This window comes from Solea solea, chromosome 12 (assembly GCF_958295425.1).
Source record: "Solea solea chromosome 12, fSolSol10.1, whole genome shotgun sequence".
NCBI classification, from domain to species: Eukaryota; Metazoa; Chordata; class Actinopteri; order Pleuronectiformes; family Soleidae; genus Solea; species Solea solea.
In genome coordinates, this window is record NC_081145.1 from 17,430,131 (window position 1) to 17,450,605 (window position 20,475).

Sequence of the window (20,475 nt, forward strand, 5' to 3'; positions counted from 1 at the left end):
AAAGTGTTAGTGATTTTCTGCTCATATAGCAATATATATTTGCAAAAGTTCAACGAGCTGTAAGTTCAGAGATGGCCTTGTGCATACTGTGGTTGTAATGAGCAGCAGTTTCTGAAATACCCAGCTCATGTGGCACCAGCAACCATAGCACATTACTTGAATGCCCTTTCGTCATAATTTTGATGCATTGAATTGCGTTAAATATCTGCATTAACAAGCGGTAAAACAGGGGGCGAAAAATCCTAAAGTGACCGGTGAGTGCTCACGTTATTGATAACTCGTGAGATTTACAGGATTCCTTTAAACGCAACACAAAGCACACTTCGACTTGAGTACGTGTTCTGGGCTGTGATTGGACGACAGGCTGTCACTTGCGTCACGTGCCTGTTAGACTCCACCAATCAGCTATCGCTTTGTTGGCCAGTGAGCCGGTTCGCCGGTCGGGTTGGAGCTTGGAAAGGGGGGCAACAACTGGCAGAGGCATCAGCGTCCCGGTGCGGTTCGGTGCTATGGACCCCAGCGACAATGTCGAGACCGGGGAGACAGAAAACTATCCTGAGCTATTTTACGTGCCTATCCCCGGGGAAGCACCATTCAAGAGGGAGCAGGAGAAGTTGTCAGGGGTCGTGAAGAACGTCCACAGAAAACTGCGCAGGAAATATAGAGAGGGTAAGCTGCTTCAGCGGGCCCTTCCTTCCTTCCTTCCTTCCTACCTGCCTGCCTGCCAGCCTGTGTCTGTGGCCCTGCTGCCGAGTGGCTAGCACTCACGAACACTATAACCGTCTCCGTTACAGTAGTGTCGTTAAACAGCTCTTTGTGCTCACAGCTGACCTTTGGTCTTGTGTTGAGGGTTGAGGGTGGCTGCTGTGGACAGTAGAGAGGAGGACACTACATTCATTCAGCGAACGAGGCCCTTAAATCCACCACAAATGCTGATGCTGATGCTGCTGCTAACTGTAATCCTGTATCTCAACAGTAAACATCTTATCACTCTTTCAAACCAGTGTACTGACAAGTGACACATATGTAATTTAATACAAATTATGTAAAAAGAAAAAAGGCTCATTGCCACCAAGTATCTAGAGGTTGTTGTTTCATAGAAGGAGCAGTCAAAAACCAAATGTACAATTACATGTGAAAAAAGAATTTACTGTATGTCAGCCAGTTGGGTCGTACCCTGAAACATTTGTTCTCATTATGAAAAACACACACACACAGTGCACTGAAAAGGTTCTAAAAATGTAAAGTAATTTAATCTTGCAATGTAACATTAAACATGATGTCTGTCGTCTTTTGATGAACAATTGAACAAGCTTATCTTAAGAAATCGGAGCTAACCCTAACCCAGAAATCGGAGCTAACCCTAACCCAGTCAGTGGCTGATATATGAAACAATTTCATAATGAGGAATTATATACACACAATTCTAACAATTATTTCCAAATTCCAATCCAAATTTAATTATAAAGCACATTTAAAAACAAAACAGTTGACCAGTGCTGTACAATTAGACATAAAACAACATAAGAAAACACTAAGACCAACTTAAAACCAACAGAAACATTAAAATAATAAAAGCGTTAAGACCAATAGGAACAGAAAGATTTAATTTAAGCAAGATTCTCTTATTTTTCTTACTGGTGGGAAAACCCTGAATTAGTGTCATTGCATTAATTGCTCAAACTTGATACAATGCCCTTGCACACAGGCTTCTTGCTGCGGCTGATGCTGCACTCTCATTTTCCGAGGAAATGCACAAATATGCTGGAAACTATGTTGGAGCAAACACAAAATCTTTCTGTTTGACATTCATTTATGGTTCTTATATGATTCAAGCAGAACAACAGCATGGCACTTTGCAGCAACATGTTTATTACACTTTAAGATTCATTGCTCATTGAGGTTCTTTGTACATTTCACTGCCTCTTAATTCAAAACATACATTTATTTATTTGACTCCTTGGAGACTTACGGCAAACCGTAGAAAATATTTAAATCAGCATTATAGAGTTGTAAGCAAATGTGGTCACATTCTCTTGTATCAGTTGTATAGTAACTAAGGCATAAGAGGTGACATCAAACTGTTGTGTTTTGTAGCTCTGATGTACTTTTTCACCTTAAAAGCAACAAATGACCATGACTAGAATGCTTTAAATATATTTTGGATCAAATCATGTTTTGTAAGTATTAGTTATTGAGCGTGAGAGAGAATAGTGGGTTGTTTTGGAGGCTGGAACAGTTCAGAGAAGTTGCCCTGCTAACAGACCTCATGATTGGTTAATAAGTAAAGCATGATCTGGTAGGCTTGGCATTGAATCATTGTGGTCATGCTTTCAGAGTGCTGCTGTTCACCACCACTCCCCTTGTCCTTTTCATTTCTGCAAATCTGATCGAGAGTTTACCCTTGTCGTCATGGGATTATCAGTTTGTTTGTCTGTGCTACAGGCTTAAACGTCTGGGTAGCTGTGAAGATGTGCTGAAAGAATTTTCGTGGACACCGTTATTACTGTGAAATTACCGTTTGAGGCAGATTTTTAGAGAAACAGATCCACTTCTGTGCTGGCAGGGACGAATGAACACATTGGAAATTCAGCAGTAACTGGGGCTGATTTTCCTCTTTTTCCAGAGGAATAAATTATGTTTTGTCACAGAGTTGGATGACCACATTTAAGACAAAAAAGTAGATGTTACCAGTAGCTTGATTTAATGTTGAAAGTATTTGTTCCTCTTATGTTGTGAACTGGAATTCATCATTTCTATTTTAACTTTTTTGTTCCCTCAGTGGGCGACTTTGACAAGATTTGGCGAGAGCACTGTGAGGATGAGCAGACACTGAGTGAGTACGCACTGGCCATGAAGAATCTCGCTGACAACCACTGGACCAAAAACTGTGAAGGAGAAGGACGGATTGAATGGTGTCGCAGGTAAGACTGTTTTCTTTCTTCAGTGCTTTGTAATGACTTTCAGCTGCAGTTTTGTGATTCATCGAAACCTATTGTGAGGTGAAATTTCATGATTTTATGTCACTTCTGTAGCATTTGTCAAGAGTATTTTTTGGATGGAGGGAAGAAAAGAATGTTAGAAAAGGATGAGAAAAGTGCCAAGATTGCCATGGCGGTGACTGCAGCATCTGTAAATACCCAACCTTACAGAACCATCCCAAGGTAGGTTCAGCATTTATGTACTTCAGGAATATATACAATTGAAATTAAATGCAGTAGAGTCTTCATTGTATACAGTTCTTGCAGTTTACATACATTGACATATGTTGCTTTAGTAGTAGGAGGCAGTAATAAAAAATGCAAAATCTGACATCAATGAAACCCCAACATATTACACTGAACATCAAATTAAAAATGTGCTTGTTTTGGTTTTTATATATATATATATATATATATATATATATATATATATATATATATACACAGCAGTGAAAAGCACCATGGAGCAATTATATACCATACATCCATTTTACCAGTGCATTGCATCCTTAATATATAATAAATATTCTGTGCCCAGAATATTTATCAGTACTTGTGTCTTCAAGGTTATGCTGCCAAGAAGTAGAATGTAAATTTGAATATCAAGATTCACAAAATGTAGTTAAGTAAATGAAAAAGAAAACATTCTTGAAACTGTTTAGCAGAACAGGGATAAAATAATTTTAGGGTTTGGTTTTTGTTTAATTTTTTAAATGCCTTTTTAAAATGTTTAAAACCTTGCAGATGTGTGTCAATCTCCATTTAAGTGTTGTGGTTTCTATCAGTCAATATCTTGATTTGCTGCAGAACACAAACACAACTCATGACTGCTGTGACACACGCATTCATTGTTTCCATTTTAAACGTTTTGTATGATGTGCTTATCTTGTGCTCAAATCTCAAAATCCTCTCGTCCTCTTTTTCTCACTTTAAGCATCTGTATATGTTTGTTTCATTAAATGAACCACATGTAACATGAAGTAAACAGAAAGTCACTTATTCAACTACCAATTCATTATTTTTGTCTTTCAAATAAGAGATCCCACTGGATGTAAAACTCTAAATAAACTAAGAGTTAAGCACATCATGTGCAGGGAAGTTTTGCTGCAGTTAACACTTGCTAACATTTGTTTTACAGTTCAATTTCTCATCTGGGGAAAATGCGTCTTCTTGATGTGGGAAGCTGCTTCAACCCTTTCTTGAAGTTTGATGAATTCCTCACAGTTGGTATTGACATTGTGCCTGCAGTTGAGGTATGACTGTTAGTTTATTCAGTCACAGCATATTTAATATACTTGACACAAACAGAAATGTTTTAGGTTTTCCTGCCTGCTGTCTAAGTGCTGGTCCTCCAAAGCTAAAGTTGAAGCAGAAATGACTCATGCAGGATTATCAGTGTTGTGGTTTGGCAGTATGTGTGAACAGATTTAGCAGAAAGCAGAAGCGATGCACATTCTGCAACTGCAAGTAGTGGAAAAAAAAAAAAAGTGGAGTGACACTGGTAGCAGGAAAGAAAAGATGTAAACCTTTGTCAACGCAGGTTTCTTGCATTTGCTCTCCTACAGAGTGTGTACAAGTGTGACTTCCTCAACCTTCAGCTCCAGCAGCCTCTCCAGCTGGCAGGAGATGCAGTTGAAGCTTTCCTCCGCCAGCTCTACAACCCCATCGATGCTCTGCCAGCACAGCTTTTCAATGTGGTGGTCTTCTCACTGCTTCTCTCCTATTTCCCCTCGCCATACCAGCGCTGGATCTGCTGCAAGAAAGCTCACGAGCTACTTGAGTTGCACGGCCTACTGCTTATCATCACGCCTGACTCATCACATCAAAACCGCCACGCCCTCATGATGCGGAGCTGGCGTGTAGCCGTGGAGTCGCTTGGCTTCAAGCGCTACAAATACGTCAAATATTCCCACATGCATCTCATTGCATTCCGCAAGGTTTCTCTGGCCACCACCAGTGATCTGGTGTCACGCAACTACCCTGAAATGCTCTACATCCCTCAGGACTTCCACTCCAACGAGGAGGAAGACTGCGCTGACGTACCCATGCAGGTGCGCTCCGAGTATGAGGATGACCAGCTGGCTTGGGGCTTCACGGAGCTACCTGACACACCCTATGATTCAGATTCCGGGGAGAGCCAGAGCAGCTCGGTACCTGGCTTTCATGAGCTAGAGGACCCCATTCTGCTTCAGAGCTAGGCTAAATCACCAGCTAACACCCCCACACTTCCCCACCCCCATAACTGTCAACTCCCCTTCAACTGCTGCGCTGCCAAATTTAACCTGCTGCATTCTCCTTCTCTTTATCCTCCCTCTCCTTTGATGCAGTTTGCACAGTGTGAAAGAGAGAAGTTTACAGATTACTTTCTCATATACACACATTTCAAAGTACATGCACACAAAGATGGATATATTTTGATAAATAGTTAGCTTTTATAAGAGTTGGAAAGTGACTTCCCCTAAGATATCATAAGTCCCTGCTCCTTTATTTCCACTCCATCTTCCAAATCAGCTCTTAGTAACAAAAGTCAGCTTGTGTACAACTTAACTTGGTCTCTATTTGAATAAGCTAGTGTGGCAGGCTGTAAAGTATAAATGCCAAATACAGCAACCTGAGCAGTCTGGTAGGAGTTCGATTGCACTGGAAAGACTGAGATAGACTGGCCGATTTTGGTGTGCTTGCTTCTGTCACAGTCATGCAGCTAGACTGAAAATTCTTGATGTGCATTTAGTTTTCCAAGATTAAAAAGGAGTAAATACCTTGATAAATCTATATTATCAACAGTCGAAGCATTGGTGTTGTCCAGTGTAAAAAGTGGCAATGCCATTTTAAAGTGGTATCCTCTGATTTGTGGATCTTTTACAAGAAAGTGGTATTTGTAGCATTTTAAACATTTTCAGAACCATACAGTAGGAGTATTAATAGGTTTACTAATGTGAAACTGTAACTGTGTTTACTCATTCTATAACAAGGTACGAATGTTTCAAACTAGGTGTTACACTTTTTTTTCCTCCTCTCATTGTCCTCACAAATATTACTGATGAATTATCTCCTGTCAGATTTCCAGTACATTTTGTATTCTCACACAGAGAAACAGTACAACACTGCAAGTAAGTGACCCATATCAAACTGATTTTCCAGCACGAGTATCCTTTGACACAGTTTTGTAACTTTGATGTTGAAATATTGTAAGCACTCTGCCTCAAACTATACAGATCTGTGTCGGAAACTTCACTTTGACTGAAGATATTTGCACTAATTTATTGTGTCAGACAGAAACTCTGAAACAGGTAAGATACTGTAGATTTTAGCAATAGCAAACAAGCAGATTTAAAGATAACTGTATTCCGTGAGAGGAGGTTTTATCTTAAGACACTACCTGGTGAAACGTTTGTGTATGTTCCCGCCTGTTCCTGAACAGGCCACGTGTGTGGGTGTGGTTGGGTTTGTTAGTGTGAATGGAGGAGTGAATTTACTTGATGTGTTGTTGTTTTTTGCCTGTGGCACTTTATGATTGATCCCAAAGGGTGTCACAAAATGTAATTATTTTCCTATGAGGACATTTTTAGAACCAACACGATGAGCCCATTACATAAGACCAGTAAGTCTAACGTGCCTTCTTTGTTCACATTTACTTTGCAAGCAGACTTTAATAACCCTGAAGAAAAATAAATTCATACTTTTAATAACCAGTATCCAGCGTCTTTGGCCAAACAGTAAATACAAACTATTAAGTTGGTTTGTCATACTCCTGGTTAACAAGAATCATCTCCAGTGTCGATGTGATGCAGTGTGTTTCCATCATTCCTATATCATTTTCCAGCAATACACATGTATCTCTGTTTTGACAGAAAAAAACAACACAAACATTCAACAGTAACATACGAGTACATATTCAGATTCTTCAGAAGGGAGTTTGTGACTGATTGGTGCATCTGTCTTCCAGTGTTTCCTTATGACAAATTTGCATGAGATGGTTCATCTTCATTATCAAGGTTTTCAACACCGCAGAACAATGTGTTCTTGTAGTATGGTTGTGTTTCTCTTTTATAAATGAATGTAAATGTAAAGTGTCTCTGAGTTGTCTGTGTGTGTTGTGCTTTTACTTTTTAATGCAACCATCCACTTTGATTGTCAAGTCTTTTGAAACACTGAAAATATCAAGCAGAACACATTAATAACACTAGTATTACCAAGATTAGTACATTGTTAGTTAGTACATTGTTAGTACATCATCTTTGTCCACAGATGAAAATACAGTGAGTTGGCTTCATAGGTCAAAATGAATAAAACTAAAAAAAATCCAACTCACTCAAGTTACCTTTTGAATCAGTTGGTGTCTTTATGGGCATTTTCTGTCTGGTTTTCGTAGTTGTATATCAGACGTAATGTATCATACGCTAGCGGAGTCCTATTGACCCTCTTCACTCGCCGTAGTCGGAACTAGAGTCATGGCGTCTGTTCTCTGACTTAAAACTTTTGACGTGACAAACTTTTTGAGTTAGTGCTTCTCCACTTCCTGACAGCTCCTCTCGGGGCGCCTCGAATTGTAGTTTTGCCACGTGTAGAGAAGGAAAAGTGAAACAACAACCTTATAAGATGTAAATGTATATTTAAATAACTGCGACCGGTGCGAAGATGCGCCGTTGATAGCTAACGGAAGCTAAGCTAATCACTTAGCAGCTTAACTTTGGTGCGGGTGTGTTGCGGGATTTCAGATGTCACGCCGGACAACAGATTCGCTGTAACTCACTAAAGTGACTGGTTTTGTCTTCGGACAGTCGGTGTTTATGCCACGATGTGTCGTTTCTTACGCTACTTTGTCAGCCATTGCATTCACGCTGCGATGACCCGGCTGGACGAGGTCAACGGAGAGGTGAGCATGTGGTCATCGGTGCGGTGGCTGGGTTACCTGTCCGGTCTCAACCTGCTGCTCGCCCTGTGTCTGGGGCTCTACGTCCGCTGGGAGAAGACAGCCGAGTCCACCCTCCTCGTCATTTTCGTGCTGGCTCTGCTCGTCCTGGGAATAGCGAGTGTACTGTACTATTACTTCAGCATGGAGCGGGTCAGCCTCTGTCTCCTGCACCTGTGGTTCGGGTTTCTGCTGGGTCTGCTTTGCCTGCTCAACAGTCCTGCGCTTCAGGGCGACGTGAAAGAGCAGGCTGCCAACTACATGCTGCTGGCGAGTGTGGCCCTGAGGACGCTGTGGGCGCTGCTGGAGAGATTGCTGGGATGTGCCAGGTAGGGATGGGACACTCACCGGTCACTTTATTAGGTACTCTAAAGTTTTCCTTCGGTTTTCTGCTGCCGGAGCTCATCTGCTTCACAGTTCGACGTGTTCAAAGATGACATATCTTGATTGTTAAGTTCCTATCCTATCACTTTAAGATAAGATGTTCAAAAAGTAATTCTTAAATAATATGGCGATAATAATATTGATAGTTACAAAAATGCAAGGTGATTACATAAAACTTATACAGATTGATTTAGTATTAGGGATGTGAATTGGTATCAGTCAGGTCAAAATCACTGGATCTGACACATAAAAATCTAAAATCAGATTCAATATATACATCCTCTTTATTGCATGCTTCACTAATCAGCAAAAAGTTGAATACAAACAATGCTTTGCCTGTCTTTGCTTAAGAATCTTAAAAAAAACTTTCAAAGCATACTTTCACAGTGATCTCAATAGTATTGAGTCACAGTTATACTGGTCAGCATAGTCATGACAGGAAATCTTCATGTCGTCTCATACTTAATGTCAGGTACCGTCCTGCCTTCCTCACCTCGGCAGAGCGACTGGAGTTGGCAGGCTTTGCCATCGCCAGCATGGCACTGCTCCTTCAGAAGTCCCTGAGCGTGATGGTGCTGCTGGTGGCACTGGCTGCCGTCATGGTTGCCCTCCGGATGAAGGCGGTCCTAGCTCTTCCCAACCTGGTGTGCTTTGCCATCATCACAGCCGTGCTGTTCTTCAACTCTCTGAAAATCACCATCAACCCATTTGCACTCGCCTGCTTCTTCAGCCAGCTCATCTGTGACCCTCTGCTGGACGTCTACTTCAGCGGCCTCTCTGTTACTGAGCGCTGGCAGCCTTTCCTTGTGTGGCGGGGCCTGTTGCGCCGCCTGTCTCTCCTCCCTCTGCTGGTGGTGGAAGCGACCTTTATCACCCTGGCCTCTCGGAAGCTGACAGACCTGGACCAGTGGTACCTGATGATCCCAGGCTTTTTAGTGTGTATACTCTTCTGGTCCATCTGCCACTTGGTGTTCATCATCACCATATGGGGCTTTCACACTAAGCTCAGTGACTGCCAGCGACTCTGCTTGTCCCAGGGGTTGGGGGTCAGCCGACTGGACAAGATCATGGCCTCAAAGGGCATGAGACACTTTTGCCTCATCTCTGAACGCCTGCTGCTCTTCACGCTGGTGACAACTGTTGCTGTTGCTGCACTTTGCTGGCAGGTAAGGGCAGCAGGACAACAGACACTTTGCATGGAGACATCATATAGTAAGAGCTTCATACCACTTCAGAGAATTTTCAATCTATGAAAGAATAAGTACATAACTAAACATTGGCTTTAAAATGTTATATTGCAAAAAGCAATCACAATATACTGTACTACTACTACTATAGAACAGTATGGTGGCATTTTCAAGAGAGGATTCTTGCTGCAGACACAACAAGCATCAAAATGTAATTTTCAAGTTGCAGAAGTCCAACGTAATTTGTGGAGTGTGGGGTAATGTTTGTTTTTATGGTACCACAGCTCCATCCTCTCATGCAATTTGTCTTAGCTCATAACATATACAATAATAACAAGTGGTCACAGGCACTGCCCATTCACAATCAATTGGGCACTATTTACAAGATTGTCCCTCTAATAACCAACCATTTGTATCATGGTTGAATAAATTCAGTGCCAACATTTAATTAATAGCTGCCATTTTTGCAGAAATCAATATTCTCATTGTAATTGGAATTTGAGAAAATGGTTGCATTGAGGATCCTGTTCTGCTGGTGTTATAGATTTTCACCGTATGTGTGTTTGACTCACTCGTGTGTGCTCTGCAGGCCTCCAGCAGCATCTTTGTCAGCATGTTTCTGCTCGTCCTGCCTCTGGAGTCTCTGTTCCATGGACTTTTCCATGAGCTGGGTAACAGCCTGGGAGGAACCTGTGTTGGCTACGCGCTGGTCATCCCCACCAACTACTGCAGGTACTAAGCAATGTGTTACTCTGACACAGCAGGAAACTATTAAAGAAGTGCTTTGATTCACTGGCATTAAAACACTCCCCAGCTTCCAAACAATATTTTGTGCTTTTCAGACATGACTTGTTCACTGTAACCCCTGCGTTTGTCTTGTAGTCCTGATGGTCAGCCCATGCTGCTGCCTCCAGACCAGGTGCAGGTGCTGAACCAACGCTCCACAAGCATGTTGAACAGCGTGCAGCGCTTCTTCGCCCACCACCTGATCGAAACTTTCGGCTGCGACTATTCCACCAGTGGTGTGGCTCTGGAGGCTCTGCAGTCCAAGATCAAGTCCTTCCTGGAGCTCCGCACTGCAGACGGGCCTCGTCACGACACCTACGTGATCTTCTACAGTGGCCACACCCACAGAACTGGAGAGTGGGCGCTGGCAGGTGAGAGGGGAATCAGTTTGGAGGTGTTGATACATTGAAATGTTAGTTTTTCACATTCAAGTTCAGCCTTACATAGTTATTTAGTTGCATTATGTAGTGAATTATTTTTGGTTTCTGTTTGTAACTAACTCTAAATGTAATTTTTGCTCACTTTTTATTCCCAAAATGTAATGGATATTCCTCTTGTATAATAAGGATCTGCACTAAGACATGGGGACATTGGAACTAAATCAAGTCTAAGGATGTTTTGGGTGAAGTTTGCAGCCGCTGTACTCGGTCTAAACTTGCTCTCTCACTGAATGTATTGGTAGCTAAAGGTTATTACATTTAAATATGTTTAAGTGACATTTTTTGGACAAGAACAGATTTTTCTTCATTATTTTCAGATCTTAAACCTCGACCCAAACTTCATTTAACTATGTTTTAAAAAATAATAATAATAAAATGAGGAACAGTTCTTTAACAGGAAGTTGAAAACAGATGTTTCCTGTTTAAAACTAGGCCAATGAAATAGTCACATATATACTAATGAGCAGATTTGAATCCAGATTTGGCTGAAATCTCCTGCAGATACAGACAAACTGTGTTTGATTTGTCCGGTTGTTATGTGGCTGGGAAACATTATCTTGATTATATTAAAACACATAATCATATAGTGAGGTGCAATGTGTTTGTCTCCGTGCTCATCAGGAGGAGACACTCTCCGTCTGGACCACATCCTGGAGTGGTGGAGGGAGAAGAACGCCAGCTTCTGTTCGCGCCTCATTCTGGTGCTCGACTGTGACAACTCCTCAGCCTGGGTGAAGGAGATCAGGAACGTGGAGGGTCCATACGTGGCTGTGCAGGGAGCCACGCTCGCCAGAGTGACGGACGTCGAGCTGCAGGATCCGCCGCAGCTCGGAGACTTCACCGCTCAGTGGGTGGAGTACAACTGCAACACGGACAGCGGCGTGCTGTGGTCAGAGAGGGGCAGGGCGGTTTCCGCCGCGTACGGCATCTCCAAACACTGGAGCGACTACACACTGCACCTGCCGAGCCAGAGTGATGTCACCAACCACTGGAGCATGTACTATCCTCGGATGACCTACCCGGTGGTTCAGTGTGCGTTGTGGTGCGGCAGCATGAACTTGCTGTGGGTCTGCAGCATCTGCCTTCGTTGCATCAAGAGAGTCAAACTCAACTGGTTTCCACCGGCGATACTGGACACTGGCCAAGGCTTTAAACTGGTCAGATCTTAGAACTGTGAACAGCAGAAAACACTAAATACACTCTAAAATCATAGGAGGCAGCAACTCTGTTATAAACATGCCAATAACCAGTGTCCTTTTAATAGTTACTGCAAAACGAATCAGTTACTGATGATTTTTCAAAGGTTGTCTTTTTAACGTTTTTAAATTTCCATTCAGAAAGCCCTGTCAAACATGTCGATGTGAGACTGAACACATTTACAACTTTGCACATTTTTGCACTGAACTGAATTTAATGTTAATCATTTGCATGGTGCCTTTTTTTTTTTTACCACCAAAGAACATCCAAGCTCACAAGAATGACCTTATCTCTTAAAAACCAAAGCGGCTATGGTAGATTTCAGAGGAAGATCTCAGGCATAAATTATATTCTTAGCAAAAAAATGTTTTATGTTTTTGAAAAGTGACATATTTGTTCGAAAGCTCCTTTGTACTTTGCTCAAAGTTTTTGAGTGTAATTTTCTATGCACTCCCTTGACATTTTGTAATTCTTCTGGGAAACCACACGCTAAATGAAACAAGTTAGACAGGAGATAAATGATTGAATGATGAGATAGTTAAGTTGTGTGTGCTGGGAAAATGCTTTTTATTTGAATCATTTTTGAAAGTTTCCTGGATGAACTATTGAAGAACTGTGTTACTTCCCTTCATAATTCCTTGTATTTTCAGACCGTTCCTTTTGTAAAGTTGGACAGAGTATAAAAAAAAAGTCTAACTTGAATGAACTGATCCTCTGAAATCCATTAAAGTGTCTTTTGTCGTTCTTTCAGTGAGCATGGTCGAAGCATTTTTCAAATAGTTTCACAATAAAGCAATGAATCTTGGTCAGAACCAAGACTGATGAGCAACTTTTCTTGTCTTTTGTGTTTTGGAGAAAGAAGAGGTAGAACGCGTCAGAAAATAAAAAGAAACACTTGATACAGTATATAGGGTGTCACACTATGCAGATAAAGAGTATTTTTAAATTTAAAGGTGCTAGAACTAGTGACATCTAATGGAGTGTAGATTGTATAAAATGGAGGATTCCTCTGCTAATCTCTCCCTTTCCTCGAGCACAAGGAACCACAGTGACCTTTGCTTACCAGATTAGGAAGTTAGTCTTGAAAACACAAAGCTCACCCTCTCAAGCTGGTTTTTCCACTCAGCCAACGCGGTGCCACCATAAAACCACACTTGCCTTAATGTTGTCTATGAAGAACAAATTATTTTAAAGTGATTATACATTTCAATATCTGCCACTAAATCCCCCATACATGTAATTTAGTGTTGTCTTTTCTTTTTCTAAAGGGATACAGACAGACTCAGTTAGTACAAGTTTCAATTAGATTTTATTGAAAACATTATAAAATTATGCTTTGCAGCAGCATTTCTCAGTTTTATTATCTTTACATTTACACAGACCTTGTTGGAAATGGCTTTTACTTCAGGTTTACCAGTGATGTTGACAGAGAGACAACAACAAATAATCTACTGCCCCCATGTGTCTGCAAGTATAACTGGAGAGTAAAGACTCAATGTCATTGATGAGTTCAGTCTGTGAAACCATTTTTTCCAATCCAAGATATGTTATGTTACATGTTATCTTACCCTACATAAGACTTTTTTGACTGATTTTGGACGACATACTAACCTATGACTTTTTTGTCATATTTTGAACGACATACTAAGCTATGATTTTTTTGTCATATTTTGAACAACATACTAACCTATGACTATTTTGTAATATTTTGAACAACATACTAACCTATGACTTTTTTGACTGATTTTGGACGACATACTAACCTATGACTTTTTTGTCACATTTTGATCGACATACTAACCTATGACTTTTTTGTCATATTTTGAACGACATACTAAGCTATGATTTTTTTGTCATATTTTGAACAACATACTAAGCTATGACTTTTTTGACAGATTTCGGACAGCATACTAACCTATGACTTTTTTGTAATATTTTGAACAACATACTAACCTATGACTTTTTTGACTGATTTTGGACGACATACTAACCTATGACTTTTTTGTAACATTTCGGACGACATACCTATGACTTTTTTGACTGTTTTTAGGCAACATATGGTGGTGTAGTGGATAGCACTCTTGCCTTGCAGCGAGAAAACCCGGGTTCGAGCCCTGGTTGGAACAAGGGCTTTTCTGCATGGAGTTTGCATGTTCTCCGCTTGTGTGCGTGGGTTCTCTCTGTGAGAATGAATGGTTGTTTGTCTTTATCTGTGTGTGGCCCTGCGATGGACTGGCTAACTGTACCCCACCTATTGCCTGATGTAGCTGACCCCTGCGACCCTCTGGTGGAGGATAAAGCGGTAGATGATTACCGACTATGTCATATTGTGGACAACATACTAACCTATGACTTTTTTTGTCACATTTCGGACGACATACTAACCTATGACTTTTTTGACTGATTTTGGACGACATACTAACCTATGACTTTTTTGTCACATTTTGATCGACATACTAACCTATGACTTTTTTGTCACATTTTGATCGACATACTAACCTATGACTTTTTTGACTGATTTTGGACGACATACTAACCTATGGCTTTTTTGACTGATTTTGGACGACATACTAACCTATGACTTTTTTGTCACATTTTGATCGACATACTAACCTATGACTTTTTTGTCACATTTTGATCGACATACTAACCTATGACTTTTTTGACTGATTTTGGACGACATACTAACCTATGACTTTTTTGACTGATTTTGGACGACATACTAACCTATGGCTTTTTTGTCACATTTTGGACGACATACTAACCTATGACTTTTTTGTCATATTTCGGACGACATACTAACCTATGACTTTTTTGACTGATTTTGGACGACATACTAACCTATGACTTTTTTGTCACATTTTGATCGACATACTAACCTATGACTTTTTTGTCATATTTTGATCGACATACAGTACTAACCTATGGCTTTTTTGTCACATTTTGGACAACATACTAACCTATGACTTTTTTGTCACATTTTGGACGACATACTAACCTATGACTTTTTTGTCACATTTCGGACGGCATACTAACCTATGACTTTTTTGACTGATTTTGGACGACATACTAACCTATGACTTTTTTGTAATATTTTGAACAACATACTAACCTATGACTTTTTTGACAGATTTTGGACAACATACTAACCTATGACTTTTTTGTCACATTTCGGACAGCATACTAACCTATGACTTTTTTGTAATATTTTGAACAACATACTAACCTATGACTTTTTTGACTGATTTTGGACGACATACTAACCTATGACTTTTTTGACTGATTTTGGACGACATACTAACCTATGACTTTTTTGTAATATTTTGAACAACATACTAACCTATGACTTTTTTGACTGATTTTGGACGACATACTAACCTATGACTTTTTTGTCACATTTCGGACAGCATACTAACCTATGACTTTTTTGTAATATTTTGAACAACATACTAACCTATGACTTTTTTGTCACATTTCGGACGGCATACTAACCTATGACTTTATTGTCATATTTTGAACGACATACTAAGCTATGATTTTTTTGTCATATTTTGAACAACATACTAACCTATGACTTTTTTGACAGATTTTGGACGACATACTAACCTATGACTTTTTTGTCACATTTCGGACAGCATACTAACCTATGACTTTTTTGTAATATTTTGAACGACATACTAAGCTATGATTTTTTTGTCATATTTTGAACAACATACTAACCTATGACTTTTTTGACAGATTTTGGACGACATACTAACCTATGACTTTTTTGTCACATTTCGGACAGCATACTAACCTATGACTTTTTTGTAATATTTTGAACAACATACTAACCTATGACTTTTTTGACTGATTTTGGACGACATACTAACCTATGACTTTTTTGACTGATTTTGGACGACATACTAACCTATGACTTTTTTGTAATATTTTGAACAACATACTAACCTATGACTTTTTTGACTGATTTTGGACAACATACTAACCTATGACTTTTTTGTCATATTTTGAACAACATACTAACGTATGACTTTTTTGACTGATTTTGGACGACATACTAACCTATGACTTTTTTGTCATATTTTGAACAACATACTAATGTATGACTTTTTTGACTGATTTTGGACGACATACTAACCTATGACTTTTTTGTCACATTTCGGACGACATACTAACCTATGACTTTTTTGTCACATTTTGATCGACATACTAACCTATGACTTTTTTGTCATATTTTGATCGACATACAGTACTAACCTATGGCTTTTTTGTCACATTTTGGACAACATACTAACCTATGACTTTTTTGTCACATTTTGGACGACATACTAACCTATGACTTTTTTGTCACATTTTGATCGACATACTAACCTATGACTTTTTTGTCATATTTTGATCGACATACAGTACTAACCTATGGCTTTTTTGTCACATTTTGGACAACATACTAACCTATGACTTTTTTGACTGATTTTGGACGACATACTAACCTATGACTTTTTTGTAATATTTTGAACAACATACTAACCTATGACTTTTTTGACTGATTTTGGGCGACATACTAACCTATGACTTTTTTGTCACATTTCGGACGGCATACTAACCTATGACTTTATTGTCATATTTTGAACGACATACTAAGCTATGATTTTTTTGTCATATTTTGAACAACATACTAACCTATGACTTTTTTGACAGATTTTGGACGACATACTAACCTATGACTTTTTTGTCACATTTCGGACAGCATACTAACCTATGACTTTTTTGTAATATTTTGAACGACATACTAAGCTATGATTTTTTTGTCATATTTTGAACAACATACTAACCTATGACTTTTTTGACAGATTTTGGACGACATACTAACCTATGACTTTTTTGTCACATTTCGGACAGCATACTAACCTATGACTTTTTTGTAATATTTTGAACAACATACTAACCTATGACTTTTTTGACTGATTTTGGACGACATACTAACCTATGACTTTTTTGACTGATTTTGGACGACATACTAACCTATGACTTTTTTGTAATATTTTGAACAACATACTAACCTATGACTTTTTTGACTGATTTTGGACAACATACTAACCTATGACTTTTTTGTCATATTTTGAACAACATACTAACGTATGACTTTTTTGACTGATTTTGGACGACATACTAACCTATGACTTTTTTGTCATATTTTGAACAACATACTAATGTATGACTTTTTTGACTGATTTTGGACGACATACTAACCTATGACTTTTTTGTCACATTTCGGACGACATACTAACCTATGACTTTTTTGTCACATTTTGGACGACATACTAACCTATGACTTTTTTGTCACATTTCGGACAGCATACTAACCTATGACTTTTTTGTAATATTTTGAACAACATACTAACCTATGACTTTTTTGACTGATTTTGGACGACATACTAACCTATGACTTTTTTGACTGATTTTGGACGACATACTAACCTATGACTTTTTTGACTGATTTTGGACGACATACTAACCTATGACTTTTTGACTGATTTCAGACGACATACTAACCTATGACTTTTTTGACTGATTTTGGACGACATACTAACCTATGACTTTTTTGTCATATTTCAGACGACATACTAACCTATGACTTTTTTGTCATATTTCAGACGACATACTAACCTATGACTTTTTTGACTGAATTTGGACGACATACTAACCTATGACTTTTTTGTCATACTTCAGACGACATACTAACCTATGACTTTTTTGTCATATTTTGAACAACATACTAACGTATGACTTTTTTGACTGATTTTGGACGACATACTAACCTATGACTTTTTTGACTGATTTTGGACGACATACTAACCTATGACTTTTTTGACTGATTTTGGACGACATACTAACCTATGACCTTTTGGTCACATTTTGGACGACAAACTAACCTATGACTTTTTTGACTGATTTTGGACGACATACTAACCTATGGCTTTTTGTCACATTTTGGACGACATACTAACCTATGACTTTTTTGTCATATTTTGAACGACATACTAAACTATGACTTTTTTGACTGATTTTGGATGACATACTAACCTATGACTTTTTTGACTGTTTTTGGACGACATACTAACCTATGACTTTTTTGACTGTTTTTGGACGACATACTAACCTATGACTTTTTTGTCACATTTCGGACGACATACTAACCTATGACTTTTTTGTCATATTTCAGACGACATACTAACCTATGACTTTTTTGTCATATTTCAGACGACATACTAGCCTATGACTTTTTTGTCATATTTTGAACAACATACTAACCTATGACTTTTTTGACTGATTTTGGACGACATACTAACCTATGACTTTTTGTCATATTTCAGACGACATACTAGCCTATGACTTTTTTGTCATATTTCAGATGACATACTAACCTATGACTTTTTTGTCACATTTCAGACGACATACTAACCTATGACTTTTTTGTCACATTTTGATCGACATACTAACCTATGACTTTTTTGTCATATTTTGATCGACATACTAACCTATGGCTTTTTTGTCACATTTTGGACAACATACTAACCTATGACTTTTTTATCACATTTTGGACGCGTACTAACCTATGACTTTTTTGTCACATTTTGGACAACATACTAACCTATGACTTTTTTGTCATATTTCAGACGACATACTAACCTATGACTTTTTTGTCACATTTCGGACGACATACTAACCTATGACTTTTTTGTCATATTTCAGACGACATACTAACCTATGACTTTTTTGTCACATTTCGGACGACATACTAACCTATGACTTTTTTGTCATATTTCAGACGACATACTAACCTATGGCTTTTTTGTCACATTTTGGACGACATACTAACCTATGACTTTTTTGTCATATTTCGGACGACATACTAACCTATGGCTTTTTTGTCACATTTTGGACGACATACTAACCTATGACTTTTTTGACTGATTTTGGACGACATACTAACCTATGGCTTTTTTGTCACATTTTGGACGACATACTAACCTATGACTTTTTTGTCATATTTCAGACGACATACTAACCTATGGCTTTTTTGTCACATTTTGGACGACATACTAACCTAAGACTTTTTTGACTGATTTTGGACGACATACTAACCTATGACTTTTTTGTCACATTTTGATCGACATACTAACCTATGGCTTTTTTGACTGATTTTGGATGACATACTAACCTATGACTTTTTTGTCACATTTTGGACGACATACTAACCTATAACTTTTTTGTCATATTTCAGACGACATACTAACCTATGACTTTTTTGTCATATTTTGGACGACATACTAACCTATGACTTTTTTGTCACATTTTGATCGACATACTAACCTATGACTTTTTTGTCATATTTTGATTGACATACTCACCTATGACCTTTTTGACTGATTTTGGACGACATACTAACCTATGACTTTTTTGTCATATTTCAGACGACATACTAACCTGTCTTTTTTGACTGATTTTGGGACGACATACTAACCTATGACTTTTTTGTCACATTTCGAACGACATCCTAACCTATGACTTTTTTGTAACATTTCGGACGACATACCTATGACTTTTTTGACTGTTTTTGTAGTGGATAGCACTCTTGCCTTGCAGCGAGAAAACCCGGGTTCGAGGCCTGGTTGGAACAAGGGCTTTTCTGCATGGAGTTTGCATGTTCTCCCTTTGTGTGCTTGGGTTCTCTCTGTGAGAGTGAACGGTTGTTTGTCTCAATCTGTGTGTGGCCCTGCGATGGACTGGCTAACTGTACCCCACCTATTGCCCGATGTAGCTGACCCCTGCGACCCTCTGGTGGAGGATAAAGCGGTAGATGATGACCGACTATGTCATATTGTGGACAACATACTAACCTATGACTTTTTTTGTCACATTTCGGACGACATACTAACCTATGACTTTTTTGTTATATTTCAGACGACATACTAACCTATGACTTTTTTGTCATATTTCAGATGACATACTAACCTATGACTTTTTTGACTGATTTTGGACGACATACTAACCTATGACTTTTTTGTCATATTTCAGAAGACATACTAACCTATGACTTTTTTGTCACATTTTGATCAACATACTAACCTATGACTTTTTTGTCATATTTTGATCGACAAACTAACCTATGGCTTTTTTGTCACATTTTGGACAACATACTAACCTATGACTTTTTTGTCACATTTTGGACGACATACTAACCTATGACTTTTTTGACTGATTTTGGACGACATACTAACCTATGACTTTTTTGACTGATTTTGGACGACATACTAACCTATGACTTTTATGTCATATTTCAGACGACATACTAACCTATGACTTTTTTGTCACATTTCGGACGACATACTAACCTATGACTTTTTTGACTGATTTTGGACGACATACTAACCTATGACTTTTTTGTCACATTTTGGACGACATACTAACCTATGACTTTTTTGTCATATTTCGGACGACATACTAACCTATGGCTTTTTTGTCACATTTTGGACGACATACTAACCTATGACTTTTTTGTCATATTTCAGACGACATACTAACCT

The 20,475-nt window shown here is 38.8% G+C and overlaps 2 protein-coding genes across 2 annotated transcripts; both read left to right on the forward strand.

The window, feature by feature from the left end:
* Positions 1-434: 434 nt before the first annotated feature.
* Positions 435-7,100, forward strand: bmt2 (base methyltransferase of 25S rRNA 2 homolog). The gene is made up of 5 exons (XM_058645642.1): positions 435-669; positions 2,783-2,924; positions 3,036-3,164; positions 4,120-4,234; positions 4,547-7,100. The coding sequence occupies exons 1-5, from the start codon at positions 510-512 to the stop codon at positions 5,177-5,179; spliced, it is 1,179 nt and encodes a 392-aa protein (XP_058501625.1). The 5' UTR covers positions 435-509; the 3' UTR covers positions 5,180-7,100.
* Positions 7,101-7,423: 323 nt separating this feature from the next.
* tmem168b (transmembrane protein 168b) lies at positions 7,424-12,717 on the forward strand. The gene is made up of 5 exons (XM_058645641.1): positions 7,424-8,222; positions 8,750-9,443; positions 10,054-10,196; positions 10,347-10,621; positions 11,312-12,717. Exons 1-5 carry the CDS (start codon positions 7,780-7,782, stop codon positions 11,857-11,859), a joined length of 2,103 nt encoding a protein of 700 aa, XP_058501624.1. The 5' UTR covers positions 7,424-7,779; the 3' UTR covers positions 11,860-12,717.
* The last annotated feature ends 7,758 nt before the right edge of the window (positions 12,718-20,475 follow it).